Raw genomic sequence first — 21,394 nt, 5'->3', positions numbered from 1 at the left:
CCAAATATATTTTCATGTGGGGCGGGGGGGGGGTAGGGGAAGGTAATAAACTGTCTTTGTCAACAAACCGTCCAAACCATTCCCCGCGCTCACTTTATTTTCTTACTCGACCGAGTGTGTGTGTGTGTGTATATTGACATCCCCACCACCACAACCCATCTGCTTAGCGGAAATGATCACAAAATCAGTTATTCTACGGAACGGGTTTTGAGGAAACAGAAAGCGTTTCACTTTTTTGTGATGGTTTATCTTTCCCTCACAAACTTTCACTCTTACGTCGCGCTACAAAAGTTTCACTTCAAAATAAAGTGCTAAGGTAGAAATTAAAAAAAAAAATCGTATTCTGTTCATAAGGGTTCCAACAGAACTTCGCGATGATGAGAGGGAAAAATAGAGTGAAAGTTCTCTCACGTATTTCCCGAACTACTCTAGGACGAGATATCTCGCCGTTGTAAGGGAAACGATTGATGGATAGAGAGAAACTTGCGATTATTAGAATTTTTTGAAGTGGTGAACCCCCCCGACACCAAAAAAAAAAAAATCACCACCATATTTATTTAAAATATGTTTTCTCACCATTGCAGAACATCCCATTTTTCTTATCGCAACTGAAATTGTCACATTCGCAAAACTTTCCGTAGATCACTTCTCCAGATTTCTGGGAGGGGGGGAATATATACACATTAAAATTATTAAAAGATTTCAACAATAAAAAATAAATATATCAGCTCTATAGACTATCGTAAATTCTAAAGAAATACATCTGATACGTATTATTTACCATCCTCTAGTCAATGACGATTTGCTTTACGTTAAATTTCAGATCAGTGTGTTTACTGAATTTATTATTTATTCAATTCCGTTGAGTGCAACAACAATTATTGATTGTTAAAACTTTATTTTCTCGTAAAAATCATTCAGATAGAATGAGTATTTCCCCCATTTCTTGTGAAAATCCGTATTTTCTAGACAACAGGAGACTTTACCATGTTATATTATTTCTTATGAATCTTTCAGATGCCGTGATGTTTTTTGAATACCCCATAGCACCACTTATCTACACGGTTGGCTTCAGTCCCGTTACTACTTTCTACACAGTTGTGTCGCAGTCAGAGCATCAACTGTAGAAACCTTTAAAATGTTTTGAGTTCTCCAACTCAATTTTTCGTCAATGATTAAATGAACGAAGAAACGATTTCTCTAAAGTAAATACGATTCGATTTTCATTTTGTGCACGAAAAAGAATAAAATAATGTAATACGAACTCACAGGTCGCTTGTTGCAGTGGCATTTTCCACACCTGCAAACTCCCATATCAGAACAAGGTCTCGTATCATTTCCCCTTTCGGAAAAAGACATTCATGGAATCAGTGTGAAATATTTGTAGCATAAAGATACAGGGTGCCCCACAAAAAAAAAACCCTTGATTTCAAAACGAAATAACTCGGGAACTTCGATCGATAGAACAATATATATATAAGTATTAGTTGCTGACAGGTGGAGCTGTACGATGAAGTGGAATTACGGAGTCTGAAAAATAGGCTGTGAACCAGGGATCTTCAATCTTTCAGATGTTGCGGGCCAAATTAAGCTCTCGATGAAGCCTGCAGGCCACCAAATCTTACCCCTTTGTTCTCGGTTATCGGACAGGCACTTTGAGACCCCCCCCCCCCCAATAATTTTTTGTAAGGGGGCTGTCTCCCAATAATTTCTGAAAAACAATGCAATGCATGGGTGGGGGCAATGCAGCGTCAAAGGTGGAGTCGACTGATCTAATGTATATGTGTATATATGAATTGACATCATCACCATCCTGCCCCCTACCCCTCAGACTTTCAAGTCTATCTCCGCCTATGATGCAATGCACCTTCCCTCTACTACGTACGCGCTTGAGTCCCGTATATACGGGAAGACTAGCAACTTTCAGTTCCCCCCCCCCCCCCCTATGTTTTCTTCATGTCGGCACCTCTGTCGGTTATTAGACAGAATTTTTCACATTTATTGACATATTCTCTTATTCACTCTGAATTTATTTATTTCATTAAATTTGAATTTTTACTTATTTTCAATTAATTTCCTTTCATAAATTAATTAATTATTTTCATGAATAAATTCATTCATTATTGATTATTTATTCATTTATTTTATCAAATCTGAAATTCACCTGACAAACCTGAAATTATTTTTCCATTCATTTTAAATTTTTCGTTAGTTATGAAATTGTTTCTTTCAAAAAATTATTAATTTTCTCCTGAAAATTGTTACTTTTAAAAATTCTGAAATCACTCTGCACATAATTCCAAAATTACATTTTACAATTCCGAAATTATTTCTTTCAGTATAATTCTGTATCTTTTTCTTCATAAATTATAGGATTTTCATAAATTATGAAATTATTTTTTTTAATAATTCTAAAATTATTTCTTTCACTAAGGTGTTTGTTTTAGTATATCTTCCAATTATGTAGTCAATGAGAATAATATTTGGATGCCAAATTTGGCCTTTCGAAATATGTAGCCAAAATTAAAACACGCTTTAAAAACTGTTTTGGCTGGAGGTTCTCCGAGATTTATTTACGCCATTTAATATATCAAATGCACGCTACCGAATCTGGAAAGTATCTCACACAGCTCTAAATACTGCAGATTTCATTGGCCAGAGATCTTTAACGATTTATTTTATTTTTTTTTTTTTTTGGAATTTATTCGTTTTTCTATGTAAAGTAGGCTATTTCTTGAAATTTGTTGGCGGGCCACAGGAAAAAGCTGGGAGGGACCACATTGGCCCATGGGTTGAAGGCCTTTGCTATAAACTGTCGCATTCAAACAGTCATTATAATCACATCACAATCGATTCAAAATGTGCACCGAGACGGTGCAAACGAAGAATGGAATTTTGTCATTCTCTGTAATGTCTCAAGACGCACATGCCCCACAGATGAAATCTTGAAGCTCGTTCAGGATTGTTCCGGAAAAAAATGTCTTTCAATTTGTCCCACACAAAGTAATTGCAGTCAGAGGCGCCGACATGACGAGAACACTGAACTGGTCGTCCCGTATATACGCATGAGAGGAAAAGTGCATTGCATTTTTTTTCTTCAAAAACTATTGGGGGGGGGGGGAGAACTCAAATAGCCTCAGCCCCCTATATTCCGGCGTGTCCGGAAAATTCACCGCCAGCAATTCATCGACAACAATTCACCGCCGGAAAATTCACCGACCAACAATTCACCGCTAGGAAAATTCACCGCTAGGAAAATTCACCGACTAGTAATTCACCGACAACAGTTCAATGCGAGGGAGTGAGCGATTGAGTTACTGAGTGAGTGAGTGACCCAGTGAGTGACTGAGTGACCGAGTGAGTAAGTGATTGAGTGAACGAGTGAGTAAGTGATTGAGTGACCGAGTGATTGATCCAGTGACCGAGTGATTGATCCAGTGACCGAGTCAGTGATTGAGCGACCGAGTGAGTGAGTGATCCAGTGAGGGAGTGAGTGACTGAGTAAGTGAGTGACTGAGTAAGTAAGTGATTGAGTGACCCAGTGAGTGAGTGAGTGACCGAGTGAGTGAGTGGCCTAGTGAGTGACTGAGTGACCGAGTGAGTGAGTGACCCAGTTAGTGACTGAGTGACCGAGTGAGTGAGTGCCCCAGTGAGTGAGTGCCCCAGTGAGTGAGTGAGTGACCCAGTGAGTGACTGAGTGACCGAGTGAGTGAGTGCCCCAGTGAGTGAGTGAGTGACCGAGTAAGGAAGTGATTGATCGAGTCAGTGATTGAGCGGGTGAGTGAGTGACCCAGTAGTGACTGAGTGACCGAGTGAGTGTGATTGATCGAGTCAGTGATTGAGCGGGTGAGTGAGTGACCCAGTAGTGACTGAGTGACCGAGTGAGTGTGATTGATCGAGTCAGTGATTGAGCGAGTGAGTAAATTGGTTAGTGAGTGAGGGAGTGAGTGAATTGGTAAGTGAGGGAGTGAGTGAATTGGTAAGTGAGGGAGTGAGTGAATTGGTAAGTGAGGGAGTGAGTGAATTGGTAAGTGAGGGAGTGAGTGAATTGGTAAGTGAGGGAGTGAGTGAATTGGTAAGTGAGGGAGTGAGTGAATTGGTAAGTGAGGGAGTGAGTGAATGGTCAGTAAGTGAGTGAGGGAGTGAGTGAATTGGTTAGTTAGTTAGTTTTTAACCTAGTAGTGTCACAAATGATTAAAAAATCCGATTGTTCCGAAAACGTATTTATGATGAAGTGTAGATTTGAAGACACTTGTATCGGGCGTCCTCTTCGTCGTCAGCCGCGCTTTGACATCGACATTTGGAACTGCTTTCAAGGAACGCGTAACGATTTCCCTAATACCAACAATTCTATAGAAGGATGGCATCGAGCGTTCCAACAGCAATTATCTGCTCACCACCCAGATATACGGAAGTTCATCGGTGCCATAAAAAGAGAACAGAGTTTGAATGAAGTTCGGATGGAGCAAATTGTGAGTGGACAAAACCATCACATTGATTAGGAGAAAGAAATACCGGGACTCTGCGCAGAGATTAAAGAATTTAGTTGATAAGTATCATCAAGGATGTGACATTAAAGACTGTTTGAGAGGTATAGCTCATAAGCTTCACTCATAGTTAGTAAAACCGGGGGCAGATGGCAGCACTACACATAACAAGCATTACACAGAAACAAACTTTACGTCAGGTTGTACTACACGCACATTCCCGCATGTGCCGATTCGTTGGGGGGTTCCGCGGGGGGGGGGGGGTGCATGTGTGGTGTAGCAGTAGTAGGTAGGGGCTCGGGGATCCATGATGTTCTTAAGTCAGCCACCTCGTTGGGCAATTTGCCTGTTGTGGCGTTGTATTTGTTGTATTTGTATAATGTATCATTTTAATTATGATATCAATATTTGTGAGAAATGAATATTTTTCTCCCGTTTTTTCTTACATTTGCGTGTTATCTGCTTTTCTAGATTAGTAGATTGGAACCCTTTAATTATAAATATGTAAGGAAGAAAATCATGTCGAAAATTGTTAAATAAATACTGTATGTTTTGAATGAAAATTATGTCAGATATTACTAATTAAATGTTGTAGGTTTTGATTGAAAATTACCAATTAAATATGTATGTAATGAAAACTGTGTGAAAATTATCCTTCTAAAATACTCCTCTAACATTGCCCAAAAAGAATGCCATTTTTTATATCGTTTTTTGAAGCTGTGGTTCCGTGAGTTTCAGTTTTCGAAAATGTTATTTGTCACCCAAGAGGTTTTATGTCTAAGAATTGGATGTTTAAAACGAGATAATTTCATACGATTTTTGAACTCACGCATATAACTTTAAACAATATGAGGCTATGGCTTTCTTTTACCAGTTTTGCTGATTGAGAAAATTAAACTTATCTTTATGTTCACTTTATTCCATTAATTTGTTTTCCAGCATCAGTAGTAGGACATAATTATATGGCCTCTACAAAACGAACTGCGTCGTAGCGAACTAATATGAGGTGGGGATCATACATAATCACCGGTAAATGTTAGAAAATAAATAAAAGAGCTCTAGAACAATATTCTAAAAGCAATACAGCCAGACTCGGTTATAACGTCGAAATCCCGCGAAATCTTCGATGTCGTTATAACCGAGTTTAACTGTATTTAAAATACTATGTTTTAATATACTATGTTTTAATACTGTTTTAATAGGTGTGGCATCATCAACAACCAATTTCAATCCACTGCTGTATGTAGGTGTCCTCCTTAGATTTCCCCTCAAACGAAACGCGATATTTTATGAAATTTTCGGAACTTCTATATGGTAATATTGCAACAAAAAATTAAACAACAAATTCAAGAAAACTTCGACTATAAACGAGTAAAACCGTGACATTTTTCAAAAAGTCTGGATGGAGAAGAAAAAACAGAAAAACCGGACTGTCTCGGAAAATACGAGACAAAATGCAGGACATGTGGTCACCGATGCTTAGACTAGATTTTTAAAGATTTGTAAAATCACCCCTACCAATAGCGAGCTGTAAATCCACCCCCGTCTTCAACATATAGGCTTGTGTCATCTGCGAATGAAATTATTTTACCGTTCTACTTAATTTTACATAAATCATTAATATAAACTAGAAATAATTATGACCCAAGGGCCGATCCTTGTGGGACTCTTTTCATTATATTTCAAATGTGCTGATTTTACCATTTATTATGGCAGCTTGTTTCCTATTGTAGTAATATGTTTTAAACCAATATAGTACATTACCTCATTTGCCTGCTGAGAAGTGTTTTTATTTGTTAGAATATTTAAATCAACATAATCGAATGTTCGTTTTAAGTCTAAGACTGTAAGTCAAATGTCAAAATCCATGGGGGGGGGGGGGGGTTCAAAGGTTATATGGAGTAATCATCACCGAGCCGAAATCCCTGAAGCCATAAATATAAAATTTAGTAAGCATTATATTTTATTACGAGTTGTTGTCCGCGGCTTCGCTCGCGTGGATTTTGCCATCTCAAAATTACTCTCACCTCATAACCCCCCCCCCCCCCCCATGGGTGATGAACTTTCAGAAATCCTGTCTTAGTGTGTATGTACATTATAAAATATAATACTAACTAAATTTCATATTTATGGCTTAAGCGACTTCGGCTCAGTGCTGATTGCTCCATATAACTTTTGAAACCCCCCTTAGGGGGTTGAATTTGGAAAAATCTCTTCTCAATGAGTCTATAAGTACTATCTTGTATTGGGCAACAGCAATTTGTAATTTATACAAATACAAGGCCACAACAGGTAAAATGCCCAGCGAGGTGGCTGAGAAAAAGATGCCCACAATAAATATGGATGTCATATATTTAAAAAATACAGCAACCCGAATCCGTATCATCTGAATTTCTTCCCATAAAGTCATTATTTAAACTTTCCGCCATATCTTTAGGACATGGCACTTACTCACTCAATAGATCACTCCCTCACTAGATCGCTCACTCACTCACGGACTGACTTACTCGCTCATTGAATCAGTAACCCACTCGCTCACTGAATCACTTACTCGGTCACTCATTCACTCACTGGGTCACTCACTCACTCAGTAACTCAATCGCTCATTCCCTCGCTAACTGACTCGCATCAAACTGTCGTCGGTGAATTGCACGGCAGTGAATTGTTGGTCGGTGAATTTTCCTAGCGGTGAATTGTTGGTCGGTGAATTTTCCTAGTGGTGAATTGCATGGCGGTGAATTGTTGGTCGGTGAATTTTCCTAGCGGTGAATTGCATGGCGGTGAATTGTTGGTCGGTGAATTTTCCTAGCGGTGAATTGCAGGGCGGTGAATTGTTGTCGGTGAATTGTTGGCGGTGAATTTTCCGTAAACCATATTCCGGCACCTATGGTCGCAGGGTGTAAAATCAGGTGAGTATGTATGCCAGTTCATGCCTGTTCCAATGAATGTAGAATAGTTCAATGGAATGAGAGTCCATTCCCGAAGTGTTCTTTAAGAAAGGCAAAATTCTTTGTGGGACGGTGTGTTTGGGCCCCATCTTGCATGAACTACGGAGTGTCTCGTTGATCCTCCAACCCAGGTGACAAACTGGTCCAAAACAGTAACGTACCGTTGAATAGCGAGCGTTTGCGCTGTCCCTGTGCTGCCTTCGAAAGTGTAAATTTTGAATCAATTGTTATGTGATAGTCTATTTCTCGGAATCCGTGCAGCAACTTAAGTGTGGAGCGCCACCTATCGGCTTCAATTTCGAAACCCCTGTATCAAATTTTTATGGCTTTCAAAATAAAGACACCACTTGTTTTATTCTTCTATCGATCCCCGTTTCCGAGTAATTCGATTTTAAAATCAGGAAGACCTTTTGTGGAACACCCTTATAAGTTGCAATCAATATTACTACAAGCGAACTTGGATAATTTGAACTTTTGAACAATTTGAATTTTTAGATAATTCGAATTTTAGGAATTCCCCTTGATTTTCTTATTCAATTCAATGTAGAAATTACTTATTCAATTCGAAATTTTCCCTGACATCTTAGATGATTGGAAGGGGGATTTAGATATGCCATTTCAAAAATGCCTTTTTCCTCAGAATTCCTGGCTAACTTTCAGCCGTCTTTTTCTTTATTCCATAGTTTACTGATCCCCCCCCCTCCCATTTAGAATATAATATTAGGTGGGGAACAAAGTTCTTGCCAGAAATGATAGGCCTCCAGACGAGCTGCAGTAGTCGCGTTTAAAAATCGTTTTGGAAATGTTAAAGTGTGTTCTAGTAGCAGTAGTAGTACGCAAAATGTTCTTCGTTGTTTGCAACATTAAGGTGTAACACGGGACATGTAAAATGCAAGTTAAAAGATCTAAAATTCGTCACATCATTTGGTTCCACTGAAAATCCAACCTTTCAAGGCTGCATCCGCCATAAATTCTGTCTTAGCAGAGTCCACTGTAAGTGCCACAGTAAGTGAATACCGTTTCTACTATGGAAATTCCCCCTCGACAATCAGGCTGGAAATTGCCCGGTGCGAGGGCGAAAAAGGTCGCCAGATCCACACTGACACACAAGACGGTCATATTATCTGTTTGGTGGGATCACCATTAAATAATCTTCTATAACTTTCTTCCGAAAAGATATTTCTTGCCTTTTTTACCGTATCCTTTTTTCCAAACAATAAATTTCTGGCAAGAACTGTGTTTCCCTATCTAATATATGTGGCCTTAAATTAAAAAATTACAGTAAAAAAAAATCTCTATTTTTTTTTTTTTGGCTTTAAAAAGGGATATTTAAAAGCTCTTTCTCATAAAAAGCAATGTTTTCGTTATCAGTATCAGACACTAGCTCAGAGTTTCTCAATCTATGGTCCGCTGACCAGAGATATTTAAACATTGATAAGTGTAAAGTTATTACCTATAGTAGGAGGCATTCTCCACTTATATATATGATTACAGTATTGATGGTCAATTACTTAAAGGGTTGATTGTGTGAAAGATTTAGATGTAATATTTCGCAGTTCTTTTTCGTTTGACCAACATATTAATTATATTGTGTCTAAAGCATTCAGAAGTCTTGGTTTTATAATTCGTAATATTAGGCTTTTTCACAATGTTGAAACTATCTTGTTGCTTTTCAATTCCTATGTTCGATCTATTTTGGAATACTGTAGAATCATTTGGAATCCGCATTGCTTATTTAATATAGTTAAAATTGAACTTGTTCAAAACAGGAGTTTACGCTATGTCTATTTTAAGAAACATCAATCATTACTTATCAAACGAAATACTTCGCTCATCGTTTCAGTTATGATTCGCTTGAAACTCGCCATCTCAGGGCCCTTACTAGGTTTTTGTAAAAAGTTTTCACTTTGATAGTACCTGATATTCTTAACCTCATTACTTTTTATTGCCCATGAGTCAATCTTAAATGCAGTAATCTTTTTTATGTTCCTCCATATCGTTCTAATGTTTTGAAAATTCTCCATTGTACCAATTTCTAAAGATGCAGTAATAATGATGATGCATATTTTTAAATTTTCATCTTATTTTTATTTCATGTATACATATGTTTTTATCTTTATCTTGTGTTCATATATGCAAACTAACTGGGCTTTTGTCTGTAGTTTTTGTATCTTTAAACAAATAATCCGCAGACAGAATTGATAAAATTATTCACCCATTGTAATTGATATTAGTAATACCCATATGGTTTCAAATAAAATTATACTTTCACACTTAGGTCCACCATATATCATCGAGGGGAATGCGGGAAATTTGCGATCCTAAAATATGAGATAACACTAAATTTTACAAAAAATTTCAATTTATTGCTTTAAATCAGGGCTGGACAAATCCTAGGAGCAGGTGGCCATGGTGAATAAAAAACTGGCGCCTAAAATTTTTCTTTGTGTAGTTTATAAATTGCAGGCTGAGAGCAGAGTGAAATGTTTGGAATTCACAGCAGCATGTCTGCCAACATATGATAGAGGGTCACTGTGACTTGAAAAAGTCAAAAACAGCATTACAGTCGGACTCCGTTGTAACGGATATCGTAAGAGCGAAAATCTCGTTGTAACGAAAACTTTCCAAATCCTTCAAATCAATTTACGTAGCAACAATGTATTGTGCAATTCCGGTATAACGAAATGAAAGATCCGTTATAATATATATGTATACATATAATACATATCCGGTAGAAATGAAGGTCCGCCACAAATCGCAGTAAATAAAAATGTATTTCACGAAAAAATAATCAAATGATCTGATGACCATATTTCATTGAGAAAAATAAAATTCGGTTAATTGGGGTCTTAAATAATAATCCGTAAAATACGGGACATCACCAATTGTCATCAAAAACATGGTCAGAAGTAGTACACAATCACCAATCGTAAATAAAATTCCAAAAATATCGTGGACAAAAAGTTAAACCTGACAAATATGTGAGATAATTATTTATAATTTTTGCCATGTATTATAATATAATTTGTATTATGAAAACGCTGTGTGTGTGTATTCACGACTTGATAAATATTACAAATTGAAATAAATATCGTTGAATAAACGGAAAAAAATTTATAAAAAAATTATAACAACCGAAAATTACATTAATGTACCATAATACGGGACACAAGTGGTCCGTCAAATTGTTTCAGACATTTTACTGGTCCTTGTTCTCAGAAAGATTGAGAAACACTGCACTAGCTTTTGTCTTCCCGCTGCGGGTAGTGTTTTACAAGATCACTAGCAAACCATAGAACTCAGGAACTACGAAAGAGTTTGTATATGCGTGAGTTATTATAATCAACTTCTCTAGACAGGCCGTGATGTTCAAAAAAGCTGGAGTGCTAAAATCGCAGTTAATTGTCTAGTAAAGTGTTTTGGAGATTCATGTCTCCACCTAGCAATATTTTTAGTTTATATTGGAATACTAATGTAGCTTATAACACTTTTCGAGATGTTCATGAGGTTCATAGGCTTGTTAGCTCGGAATCGCATCGTTCATTCCCTATAAATCACCTTCAAGATTTTGTACGAAGTTCAAAAGCATTCAAAAGAAAACAAATAGAAAATAGTTTTCGTTATACAAAAACTAGTTACAACAACGAGGGAACAATTAAGTGATAGAATTCAATAAACTTTCATATTTATTTAGTTTTTGATTTTTTGTGAAAGTATAGGTATACTGCATATTCATGAATTGGATGATTTTTGAATTTCAGATAATTCAAACTCTTATTTTGCTGTCTCTCTCTCCGTGAGCTTCAAATTCACCAAGTTCGACTGCATATTAATGAATACTGCACTCATATGTCAGGCATCTTTTGATCGACAACAAATAAAAATTGATTTCACGCAAAATTAAATTACAAGAGAGAAAAATAATTTTTTTAACGGGCTTTATATATGAACTACTTACTGGAAACATCCGGAGTCTTCTACGAAAGGGTCGCTGTCCATAGAATCGCATTCACAGTCTTTTCCGTACTTACTGCCGTAGCAACTGCAGATTCCGCATTCGAACGTACCATTACCGTTGCTACACTTTGGACTTAATTTCTCCTTGGAAGTAAAATAATAATCAATTTTCGAAGGGAGAAAAAAAAAATGTCTCTTAAAACATGGTTTTTTTATATTAGAAAGACTTTTTTTTTCTTTTTAATCCTTTTTCTACCAAATTATTATGAAAAATAGAATAAGAAGAAAATTATGTTTATATATAAAATTGATTTTTTGTCTGCCTGGTGTGTGTATGTTCTCTATGCAAATCTACAATTTTAGACCGATCATCGCAAATTTTTGCATGTATAACAAACAGGACCCGGATTGAATGATAGGCTGGTTTAAAAGTTTCTCGGAGAAGAAAAAATACCCGAAATGGGTAAAAAAAAACTATCGGACAACAATGGTTCCTGTACCTCAACAATTATTTTCGAAATGTTTACTTCGATTACTGTGGTTCCCTGGTAATACGTTTCAGACATGCATATACCTTTCACAATGGTTTGTCACTTCTTTAATGCTGCCAGTATTATATGTACAATAGTTTATTCCTTTATAAGGGTTTGTGGCTTTTTCAATCCTCCCAGTAATTGATGGAAAACCCGGGTAGCGCCGAGTATTACAAAATATGCCAAAAAAGCCAAAAATATGCAAAACTTTTTGACTTTTTTAGAATTAATGCATATAAATGCATAAAACCAAAGAATTCTCAATGTAAGTACATATTTTTTAAAGGTTTATTAAAGCTCAATCACTTTTTTTAAAAATAATTTTTTTAATGAATATAGCTCATAATATAGGTTGATAATTTCCCGCAGGTGAAATTTAGATAATTAGTTAACTAAATTAGTTGCTTAATTTAGTTAATTGGCTGACTAAATTAGCTGCTTAATTCAAATAATTAACTTAACCTGAATTTTTTTGCGATATTTTCCAAGTATCAACTGTTTCATCGTAACGCTATTTCTAGAAATAGTTTCAAAAGTGTTAAATCTTTTTTAGAAATAGCATCGAAATTCTACTGTTACTGGCATTTCGTTACTGAGCAGCCACGACCAACTAGAAATCAAAATTTTCTTAAAAACATATGTAGAAGTTATTTGTTATGCAGTATATGCATATGTGGGGGATACTTTTTTGTAAATGAAATATGCGGTAAGAAACAGGAAATATGCATTTTAAAAACACATCTGCTTTTTTTTTGTATGACAATTTTTTAATACATATTTTCTTATTTTTGGTGCACATTTTGGACCTTTTAACTTTTCAATTCTTTTGGTGCATATTTTTGCTTTTTAAATGGGTTTTTAGGCATTTTTAAGTTGCATACTTGTATATCTTTAGACCATATTTAGAGCATGTTTTTTTCTCACCACTTTCTAGTGCATACTGTATAATCTCGACTCTAATAATAAAAATCATGTAAATTATATATTAGGTCATTTTAGTTCAAATTAAAGATAAAAATATAAATAAAACAATTTCAGTAATTCCTCGACTTACACTCTCCCGAGTTACGCGATTTTCTGTGAAAAATTCACATTTCTGAAATTCAATCGTATTCACGGGATTATTGCTAAAGCAGTGGAGATTACCAAGTTATAATTCTGTAAAGAATTTTTTTATTCGATCAAACGAGGTAACTGATAAAACCACTCTTGTTTCTGGCAGGCTACAGTATGTAAAGATGAAAACTTTGCAAGGTTTAGAAATAGAACCCCAAGGTTTGTTTGTGATACCTGCATTTTTCACACACACACAAAAAGGATTTCACAATTTCATACCTGAATTCGAACGCCAGTTTGACATATAGTTTTTCCAAGTGTGATGCTCTTTTGATGACAATGTACCTGGTGTGTAATTTTCAATTAATTTCAACTCGTTGCTCCTATTTTCTTGCCTACATATATTGAAGGACCAGACACACCCCCACTTCACACCTCTCAGACTGATATCGAAGTGTTCCCAAAGGATGGATTGGCCGGAAATTTTATTAAATAGTAAGTAACATAGAGCAGCTTTCAACAAAAGCAACAAAAGTAAATTGATTAGTAGGATTCAGCCACTAATCAATTTATCTTGCCTCCATACACGAGCAGCTCATTTATTTCGGTGTTTCTCATTTATTCTATTCAGTTTAACACATGACTTTTATTTGCACAGATTTCAGGGTTGGGGAAGGCCTTTTTTACTGGACCGTATTGCAGTCCAAACGCAAGTTAGATTTTATGAAACCATAGAATACCATAGCATTACAGTCGTAGTAAAAAACAAATAGACAGGCGTTCTCTCAAAAATTTGGTCCAAATTAATTAATATTTATACGCATTCCTATGGAACAAAACTACCTCCCACTTACGCGAATTCGACTCACGTGGTTGCCGAAGCTACCACCTATCGCATAACTTCGTGATGTTGTTGTAGTTAGTACAAAACACATTATCTAACGTGGTACTTTCAAGTACCTTCGGCAGATAAAGATTTAAATAATTTCCGAACAGAGAAAGAGCTACAGCTACCTAACTTCGAGAATGGTTTAGTTAAATGGACCCGATCAAATTCAATGCAAAAAAGGAAAAAAAAAACCCCAAGAAATCTAGCAGCGCGTGAAATAATATTTACAGAGTAACATAAAAAATAAAATTTTTATAGCAAATTCAATAAAATAAAATTCAATTTGGCAAAATTTCCTCCTCCTTGTTGAAATCTTGAAGAAGATGTTCAAAAGACACGTTCACGTCCATTCACGTAGCCGTGTAGATGGCATAGCCCATCCAAATGTTTTGATCATGTTTTTTATGACTTCTCAGACATGACGTGGGAAAACGAAGTATAATGTTACATGTAGGAGATTAACTGTTTCGTAATTACCTCTTTCCAGGGCTTTTCGCAGTCACATTCGCAAATCAGTTCCAGATGTACCGTTAGGTATTCATTCAATCCGACTGGATAAATCTCAAAAGTCTTATTCCATTCTAAACGGTTTGCAGGACAGAAAAAAACCTCCACCGTGACATCAAATGACACCTATCCAAAAAATAAGACATTCGTTAAGCAGAAAGAATAATATTTTCTAATTCTATAAATTTAGCTACGATTACGATACGATAATTGATTAGAATCTATTTTCGTCTCGATAATGCGAAGCTCGTGTTCAAATCAAAATCCAATACTGTCGGTGAAAACATGCCGAAATGCATTATCAACTTAGATTATGGTGACATCTAATTTTGGAAGTAAGTTTGAATCCGAATATTTGACGCTGTACCCAGTAATTACTCAAAATCTTTAACGCCTACGTCGTTTGAAGTGTTACTCGGATAATTGAAATTGAACTTGAAAGCGTATCGAGGAACATCAGAAATTTTCATAAACCTTTACTTAAGTGTAAATAGAGAGACCAGAAACGCGTTTGACGGTTTCAATTATGATTAAGACGCAGAGCAGGAATACTAAACATGCCCACCACATTTCTAGGTATCTAATGGGAATTTACGAGAAATACGTGTCCGTGGATTTTAATGGAAGTTAATACGCAATATGTAAATTTACGCGAATTAAATCGTGAAAATTAAACCCCGATCACACATTTTGGAACTAAACGTATCTGCGTCGACTGTGAAGATTATTGTTTAACGTGTATATATATGGTGGGGCTGTTTTGTCTAAATACTGATACTGTGGAAGTTTGTTATTACTGGTACGGGGACAATGCCATTAGGTGTGGAATTTCTATCTACCCAACAATCCGAGATGCGAACGGTACCCTCAGCATAAGGATTTCGGGAAAACATTTGCCTCGAAGCTTTACAGAAAATTCACTATCTGTCTATACCCTTACACAGAACAGAACTGCATCATTATCTCGAGGGTGTATGTTCCAGAAGCCAGAATGATAACAGTTGTTGCGCGGGAGCGGTTCGTTCACATGGTCTGTCACTATCGGGATTGATGTGAGTTACTCGCGTTGAGAGAAACTCAGTGTTATTTTACCGATGATGACGATGATGATGATGGTAGCTATTGTTGCAAAGGTTGCTGCAAACAACAGACTCTTCTCTTATAACCGATGATTCCTGGGAGTGAATGGGAAGTGTTACGAGGGCAGAATCAATGGTTTGAGAAAATATGAGAATCGTCAGTTGCTTTCAGTACATCAAATCACGTTTCAGATGTGGCTGCTGTTGAATATTACTCGTGCATCATCTATACATTTGTATGTAATAAAAACGCCAGAAAGAACAAACAACCATAACCCGCACGCCCATCCAGATATATTATACATATATTTTTTGAAATTTTTGATTTCACATTGAAATTTTAAATAAATACAATACAGTTTACACCGATACAAAATACATATTACGTTCCTATATTTTCCAAAGGGATCACACGTCTGTTCGGGAGTAATTAATTTGCGTATACTTGACAATGACCAGCGTGTCTCAAACTTTCTGAACCCAGGAACCAGTAAAATGTCTGAAATAATTCGTCTGGCCGCTTGCGTTCCGTGTTACAGGATATTTCCGTATTTTTGGTCATTCCAACTATTTTTTATGTATTTGTGTCCCGTTTTTTTCAACGATACTTATTTGTAATATTTAATAAAATCGGGAAAAAGCGACATTTCACAACAACTCATAAATTATATTATAATTATTTTGGCTGTAAAATGTTCATATCACATGTTTGTCAGACTCATTGTTATTTCCGGTAGTTCAAGAACAATTGGTGATTTTGACGACTAGTGGCAACGTTTTCGGCGATAATTGGCGATGTGCCGTATTTATTCCATGTTTGAGATCGCAGTTCCGGCGTATTTTTCTCAATAAAATATGGCCACGAGGTCATACATTTGATTTTTTTTCGTGAAATACATTTTTGTTTACAGCGATTTGCAGCAGCCCTTTAGCAATTGTAGTAGTAATTAGCAAATTTGTCAATTTTTTGTCTATATTTAGTGATATCCCGTATTTAAGATAGCAATTTCCCGCATTTGACTCGATGAGGTATGTCGAACCTAATTATGAAGGTACTTGTAATTTTTACTTGAACTCCGCATATATGTTACTAATATCAATTGCCACAATTGAATAATTTTTCGTTCCGTTAGAATCAAATTTTCAAGTCTGCCTGCGGATCCCCTATGCCATCGTCCGCCGACCATAGGTTGAGAAACGCTGCAGTAGACCAATCGGCAATAGAGCATTCATACTTGGGTACATAAATTGTAATTTACTATTTCCGTACCTTGTGAAATTGATATCAGTAATCATAATTTTCAATTGCTTATTTGAAATTGAGATTTAATCAGATAAAAAAAACACAAATACAATCAAACATAAGATACTCAACCCTCCCCCCATAAAAAGTATGCACATCATACATTGTTTATTACTGAAGAGATCAGATTGATATTATTATTAACAATCGTTTACATTTTTTAAATGATTTTATATATTTCATCATTTAAATTGCTATATTCTTCAAATGCAACATATAAACAATTGTTTGCAAAGTGAATATTTTCAAACTTTTCTTCTATAGCATCGTTTCTCAACCTCTCTAAACCTAAATACTAGTGAAATGTCTGAAACAATTCGACAGAAAAATGACTTACAACATGAGTAAAGTGACCATATGACTATTTTACAGGACACATTCTTTTTAGTTTTGGCAGTTTATGCTTTTGTCCGGTTTACATATAATTGTCCAGTTTTTTTGGACGAAAGTTGTTTCAATTTGTGATCCTCAGGTTGTAAAATTGAATAGTTTTCACCATAAATGATATGATAATTATGGCTATAACTGTGAATATTCATTGCCAATATTTATCACGTTCTCAACGTTTTTCCGTGTTCTAGTTCACTAGCAATTCAAAACGATTTCCAGTAGCCTTTAATTTGCCTTCCATTAGTAATTTTTCAGCAATAACAGCTGACTTATAGCAATGTTTTTGGCGACGTTGGCCATGTCTCGTATTTTACCGTATCTGATATATCCAATTCTCAAAAAATCATCAACGAATAAGGCAAATACCAGGAAATACTAAAAAAAAATCCCAATGCATTTCGACATGCTGTGGGGTGTCGTCTTCAGAGGATAAGAGTATCACGCTGACCGAGTTTCCCACTTGGATTGAGTACCAAATCTTCAATCTCGGTTGCTCAGCGGAACGAAAAAACAATATGCACGTTCAAGTCAAACGTCGTGGCAAGAATGAAGCGAAGCGCCTGCGTGTGTCTTTTGCAACAACAATGATTGGCTGCTTGCGAAATGGAGCTATCTGATTGGTCTGTTCGAATCTTCTTGAAATTCCCGCTCTTAATGAATTTAAGCCATGGCGATGCGATCGGTGGCGATGATTTATATTGTCGTTTACTAATTTATTTTTGAAGGCCCGGATGTATGTGCCTTCGTAGAAGTTTAAATCGGCCGTGGATTTGACTGTGTGAAAAACTCTCGCTTATTGAACTATGGCCCTCTTACTAGCAGTAAGCGGCGATAGTCGATATATCACATTCTTGATTTTTAACACAGTGAGCATGTTCAATCAAGTTTTTATGGATCTCCGTGTTTGTCCTATGTAGCCCAAGCGGGCTCAATCCAAGTGGGAAACTCGGTCAGTGTGATACTCTTATCCTCTGAAGACAAAAACCATAGCGTGTCGAAATGCATTAGGAATTTTTTTTTAGTATTTCCTGGTATTTTTTTTTTTGCCTTATTCGTTGATGATTTTTTGAGTATTATTAGGCAGAGAAAGTCATCTCTTCCATATATCCTAATTTTCGGCATTTTTCTCAATGATGTGTGGTCACCCTGTAAGAATGAACGTTTTTTTTTATGGAATTTTGTCCACAATTTCTTCAAAAATGTCAACAATAATTAGCAAAATTTTTCGAAAATAATATTTATGGCGCCTCTATGAGCGGTATCCTATAACTTCGGACCACGATTTCCCGTATTTCTCCCCGATGAAATGTATTCGACGTATATGTGTAATTTTTCATCTGAACTCATAAGTATATTATTATATTAATAACAACTGCAACATTACATCACAATTTAAATTTAATATTTTTTTATCTAATCAAAATTGAGTTATCGAATCTGCCTGTGGATCACCTCCATTCTTCGGAAAGTTTGAGAAACGCTGCTCTATATAGAATTCAACCGGAGAAACTACGTAGATCTATAAGTTCTATAAGTTTCGGTAAGAAATTGTTTTTGTCAAAATTTAAAAAAAAAAATCGTTTTTTTTTATCATTTCCCGTACGTAAGCAAGTTATGTTTTATGTTATAACAAAACAATATTTGGATTTTCTTTTCGTGAAACTTTCGGCTATTTTCGAAATAAGCTTGAAAAAAAAAAATAATAATAATAAGCGTATATGTTTGTACTTACGTTTGTGCCGACTTTCAGACCCGTACACAAGTTCGTTTTTTGCTTGTTCTTCCTGTAAAGACAATTCTTTATGTTCAAACTGCGTCGAGACAACTATTGGAGTCCATTACGTAAATAACATTTTGACAGTAACGCGTCATTCACACGCCTTCATACGCGAGCGTATAAGAGCAATCGATAGTGACAATACATAGAAACGAGCACATTTTTCTCTCGATACACTTCTGTCATGGAATCGAATCGTGACGTTAATAACGAGAGCATTCAGTCATGGTAGCTTTTTTTCCCCCTATCAATACTTCCTATAACATCATGATTTTCTATCCCAATACGAGAGAAACAAGCAGCTCTCTTTATTCACGGAATAGTAATTTCGTTAGTAGTGCGTATTATCTTTGTATGAATTGAATGACACATTCTTGACAATAAAGACATATGGAGAATTAACATTGTCTACGCTTATTCAGCTCCTCATTGGAGTGTTTTTTGTTGAGCAAAGTCTATAATAAAGTCAGAAAAGAGTCCCCGCCCTCCACACACACACACGTGCGTGCGTGCAATTTATTTTGCATGATGATTATCAGAAACTAATGAAAAAAAGGAGATGAATAAAAGAGAAAAATCGTAGCTCACCCAAGACAACTCGATTTATACGATACTTTGATATTGCTATTATCACTGAGATTGTCGGTCAACTCCACTGAAGTTGTGATAACCTAGAAGCATAAATAATTACATTAACAACGAAAATTAAGACATTGAGTAGCTGTCAATTGATTATTGAGAAGTATCAATTGATTATTGAGAAGTATCAATTGATTATTGAGAAGTATCAATTACAAAATACGTGTTTATGTACCGTAAACACGGTACCTACTTGCATTCCAGAAAATGCAACCGATAGCCTTATTGGTTGAATTTTTCAAGTTTTATAAATGTAATTTTATGAAACTTTTATAGTGTAATACGGCCTAATAATATTTTTGGTTGAGAAATAGTTTTTTATTTTTAGATTTTCAGTATTTATTTACATCGTACTGTTTCCGGATGAGACGGACGACGTTAGAAGAGTCTGTTTCCAACCTGCCTGTACTTGAACCGATGAGCCGGCTATTGAGTATCCTGTACAGCTCGACCTGATCCTTGGTTACAGCGAAAATCAAGTTGACGTTATGGTCCTTGAGTTTTCTGTTCAGCTGGCTCAGCGACGGATAATCAAGTTCGGTTGTCTTCTTGTAGAATCCTCGGGAGTTTAGGTGACATTTTCCATCGTTTGGTAGGATTATTCCAGCCATCTAGAACAGATGTAAATGCCATTCTCATATGGAAACATAATAATAAGATATAACGATAACTCGGTTATAATTACATCGGAGATTCCACGAATTTTGTCGTTTACAACAGAGGTTAATGTTTTCAAGACTTTTTAAGTATGAAAAATGTAATCAGATGTAGTCAAAATACTATACAAAAGTTTATATTGTATTATAATTTGGGTTAAAATATTTAACCCTTTAAGAGACAATGACGGTATATCTCGTCTCTATAAGAGCATCTTATTTTAGCATTGACAAGCCCAGATATTTTGTAAAACGTATTTCGCAATGGAAAAATTTTCCCTATACCCCCTTCGTTTGCAGCTGTTGAAAATCGGAGAGAAGAGAACCTACTTCATTACAAAAGATATGGCATTTTGAAGGGCAGGTTAGGGATTTCTAACTACTACACCAACTCTGGCCATATTGCTATATTGCAATTTACTGCCATTCGTGAGATGGGTTGGAAGTGAAGGTGCTGTCTATAGGTGGTCACCTCGAGTTCGTTTGGGAAAATATCTTATCTATATCCTCCCTTGGGTTCGAACCCGGGACCCTGACAACAACCTTCACGATAGTAGACGAGCATCTTACCACCATGCCACTCGGGCACAGGGATTTCTAACTGTCGCATAAGTGATAAAAATACAAAAACAAAATTCTAAATTAACGTGACATTGCCAGTTTTTGCCAAAAATGTTACCGATTGACGATAAAATCGCGAATTATTACGTATAAATTACCCTTGGCGACAAATGAAGTGCTAGCAAGTCTGCAGTGGTTTAAAATGTACTTCACGAGGGAAAAAAGGTTTGAACGAAAAAGTATGTATGTGAGATATATATTATTATGTTCAAAGTCATGGTTATGGTAATACAGTTTTATAAATTATACGAATTATCATCATCCTATATTTTAGTGAAGATTTCGAATTAAAATAAGATTCGTCGAGGAAACAGGACATTTTCATCAAAAAAAAGTCGGGCGAAGTTTTTGGAAAATATCTCATATACCAGTCATACCATTGAGAAAACTAGAGCGTCAAACATTTGATAAAGTAAATCTTTCTTTTCAACTTCAAGCAACGATATACAAAAACAGGCAAACATCGACTCCAAGTGACGAGCTATAATTCTGGGAATTTCTGGGAATGCGTGGTAGAAACAGCAAAAGTGACGAAAATATGTCGTTATACAG

The 21,394-nt window shown here is 35.9% G+C and overlaps 1 protein-coding gene across 2 annotated transcripts in view; it reads right to left on the bottom strand.

The window, feature by feature from the left end:
* Window positions 1-21,394, bottom strand: part of LOC149078595 (integrin beta-PS-like) — a 72,375-nt gene that overhangs the window by 9,844 nt on the left and 41,137 nt on the right. For both annotated transcript variants that reach the window (XM_089240712.1, XM_089240713.1), the window contains exons 9-15: window positions 19,913-20,176; window positions 19,515-19,597; window positions 18,882-18,933; window positions 14,348-14,503; window positions 11,394-11,536; window positions 1,270-1,342; window positions 577-658 (exon numbers count right to left, since the gene is read on the bottom strand). In XM_089240712.1, coding sequence (XP_089096838.1) covers window positions 577-658; window positions 1,270-1,342; window positions 11,394-11,536; window positions 14,348-14,503; window positions 18,882-18,933; window positions 19,515-19,597; window positions 19,913-20,176 — 853 coding nt within the window. The remainder of the gene's footprint in view (window positions 1-576; window positions 659-1,269; window positions 1,343-11,393; window positions 11,537-14,347; window positions 14,504-18,881; window positions 18,934-19,514; window positions 19,598-19,912; window positions 20,177-21,394) is intronic.

Source organism: Pholcus phalangioides, unplaced genomic scaffold, assembly GCF_987345545.1.
Source record: "Pholcus phalangioides strain wild (caught in Gottingen) unplaced genomic scaffold, Ppha-v1.0 ptg000013l_1, whole genome shotgun sequence".
NCBI lineage: Eukaryota > Metazoa > Arthropoda > Arachnida > Araneae > Pholcidae > Pholcus > Pholcus phalangioides.
Note: the sequence above shows the minus strand (reverse complement) of the source record. Positions and strands in the feature narration are given on the sequence as shown.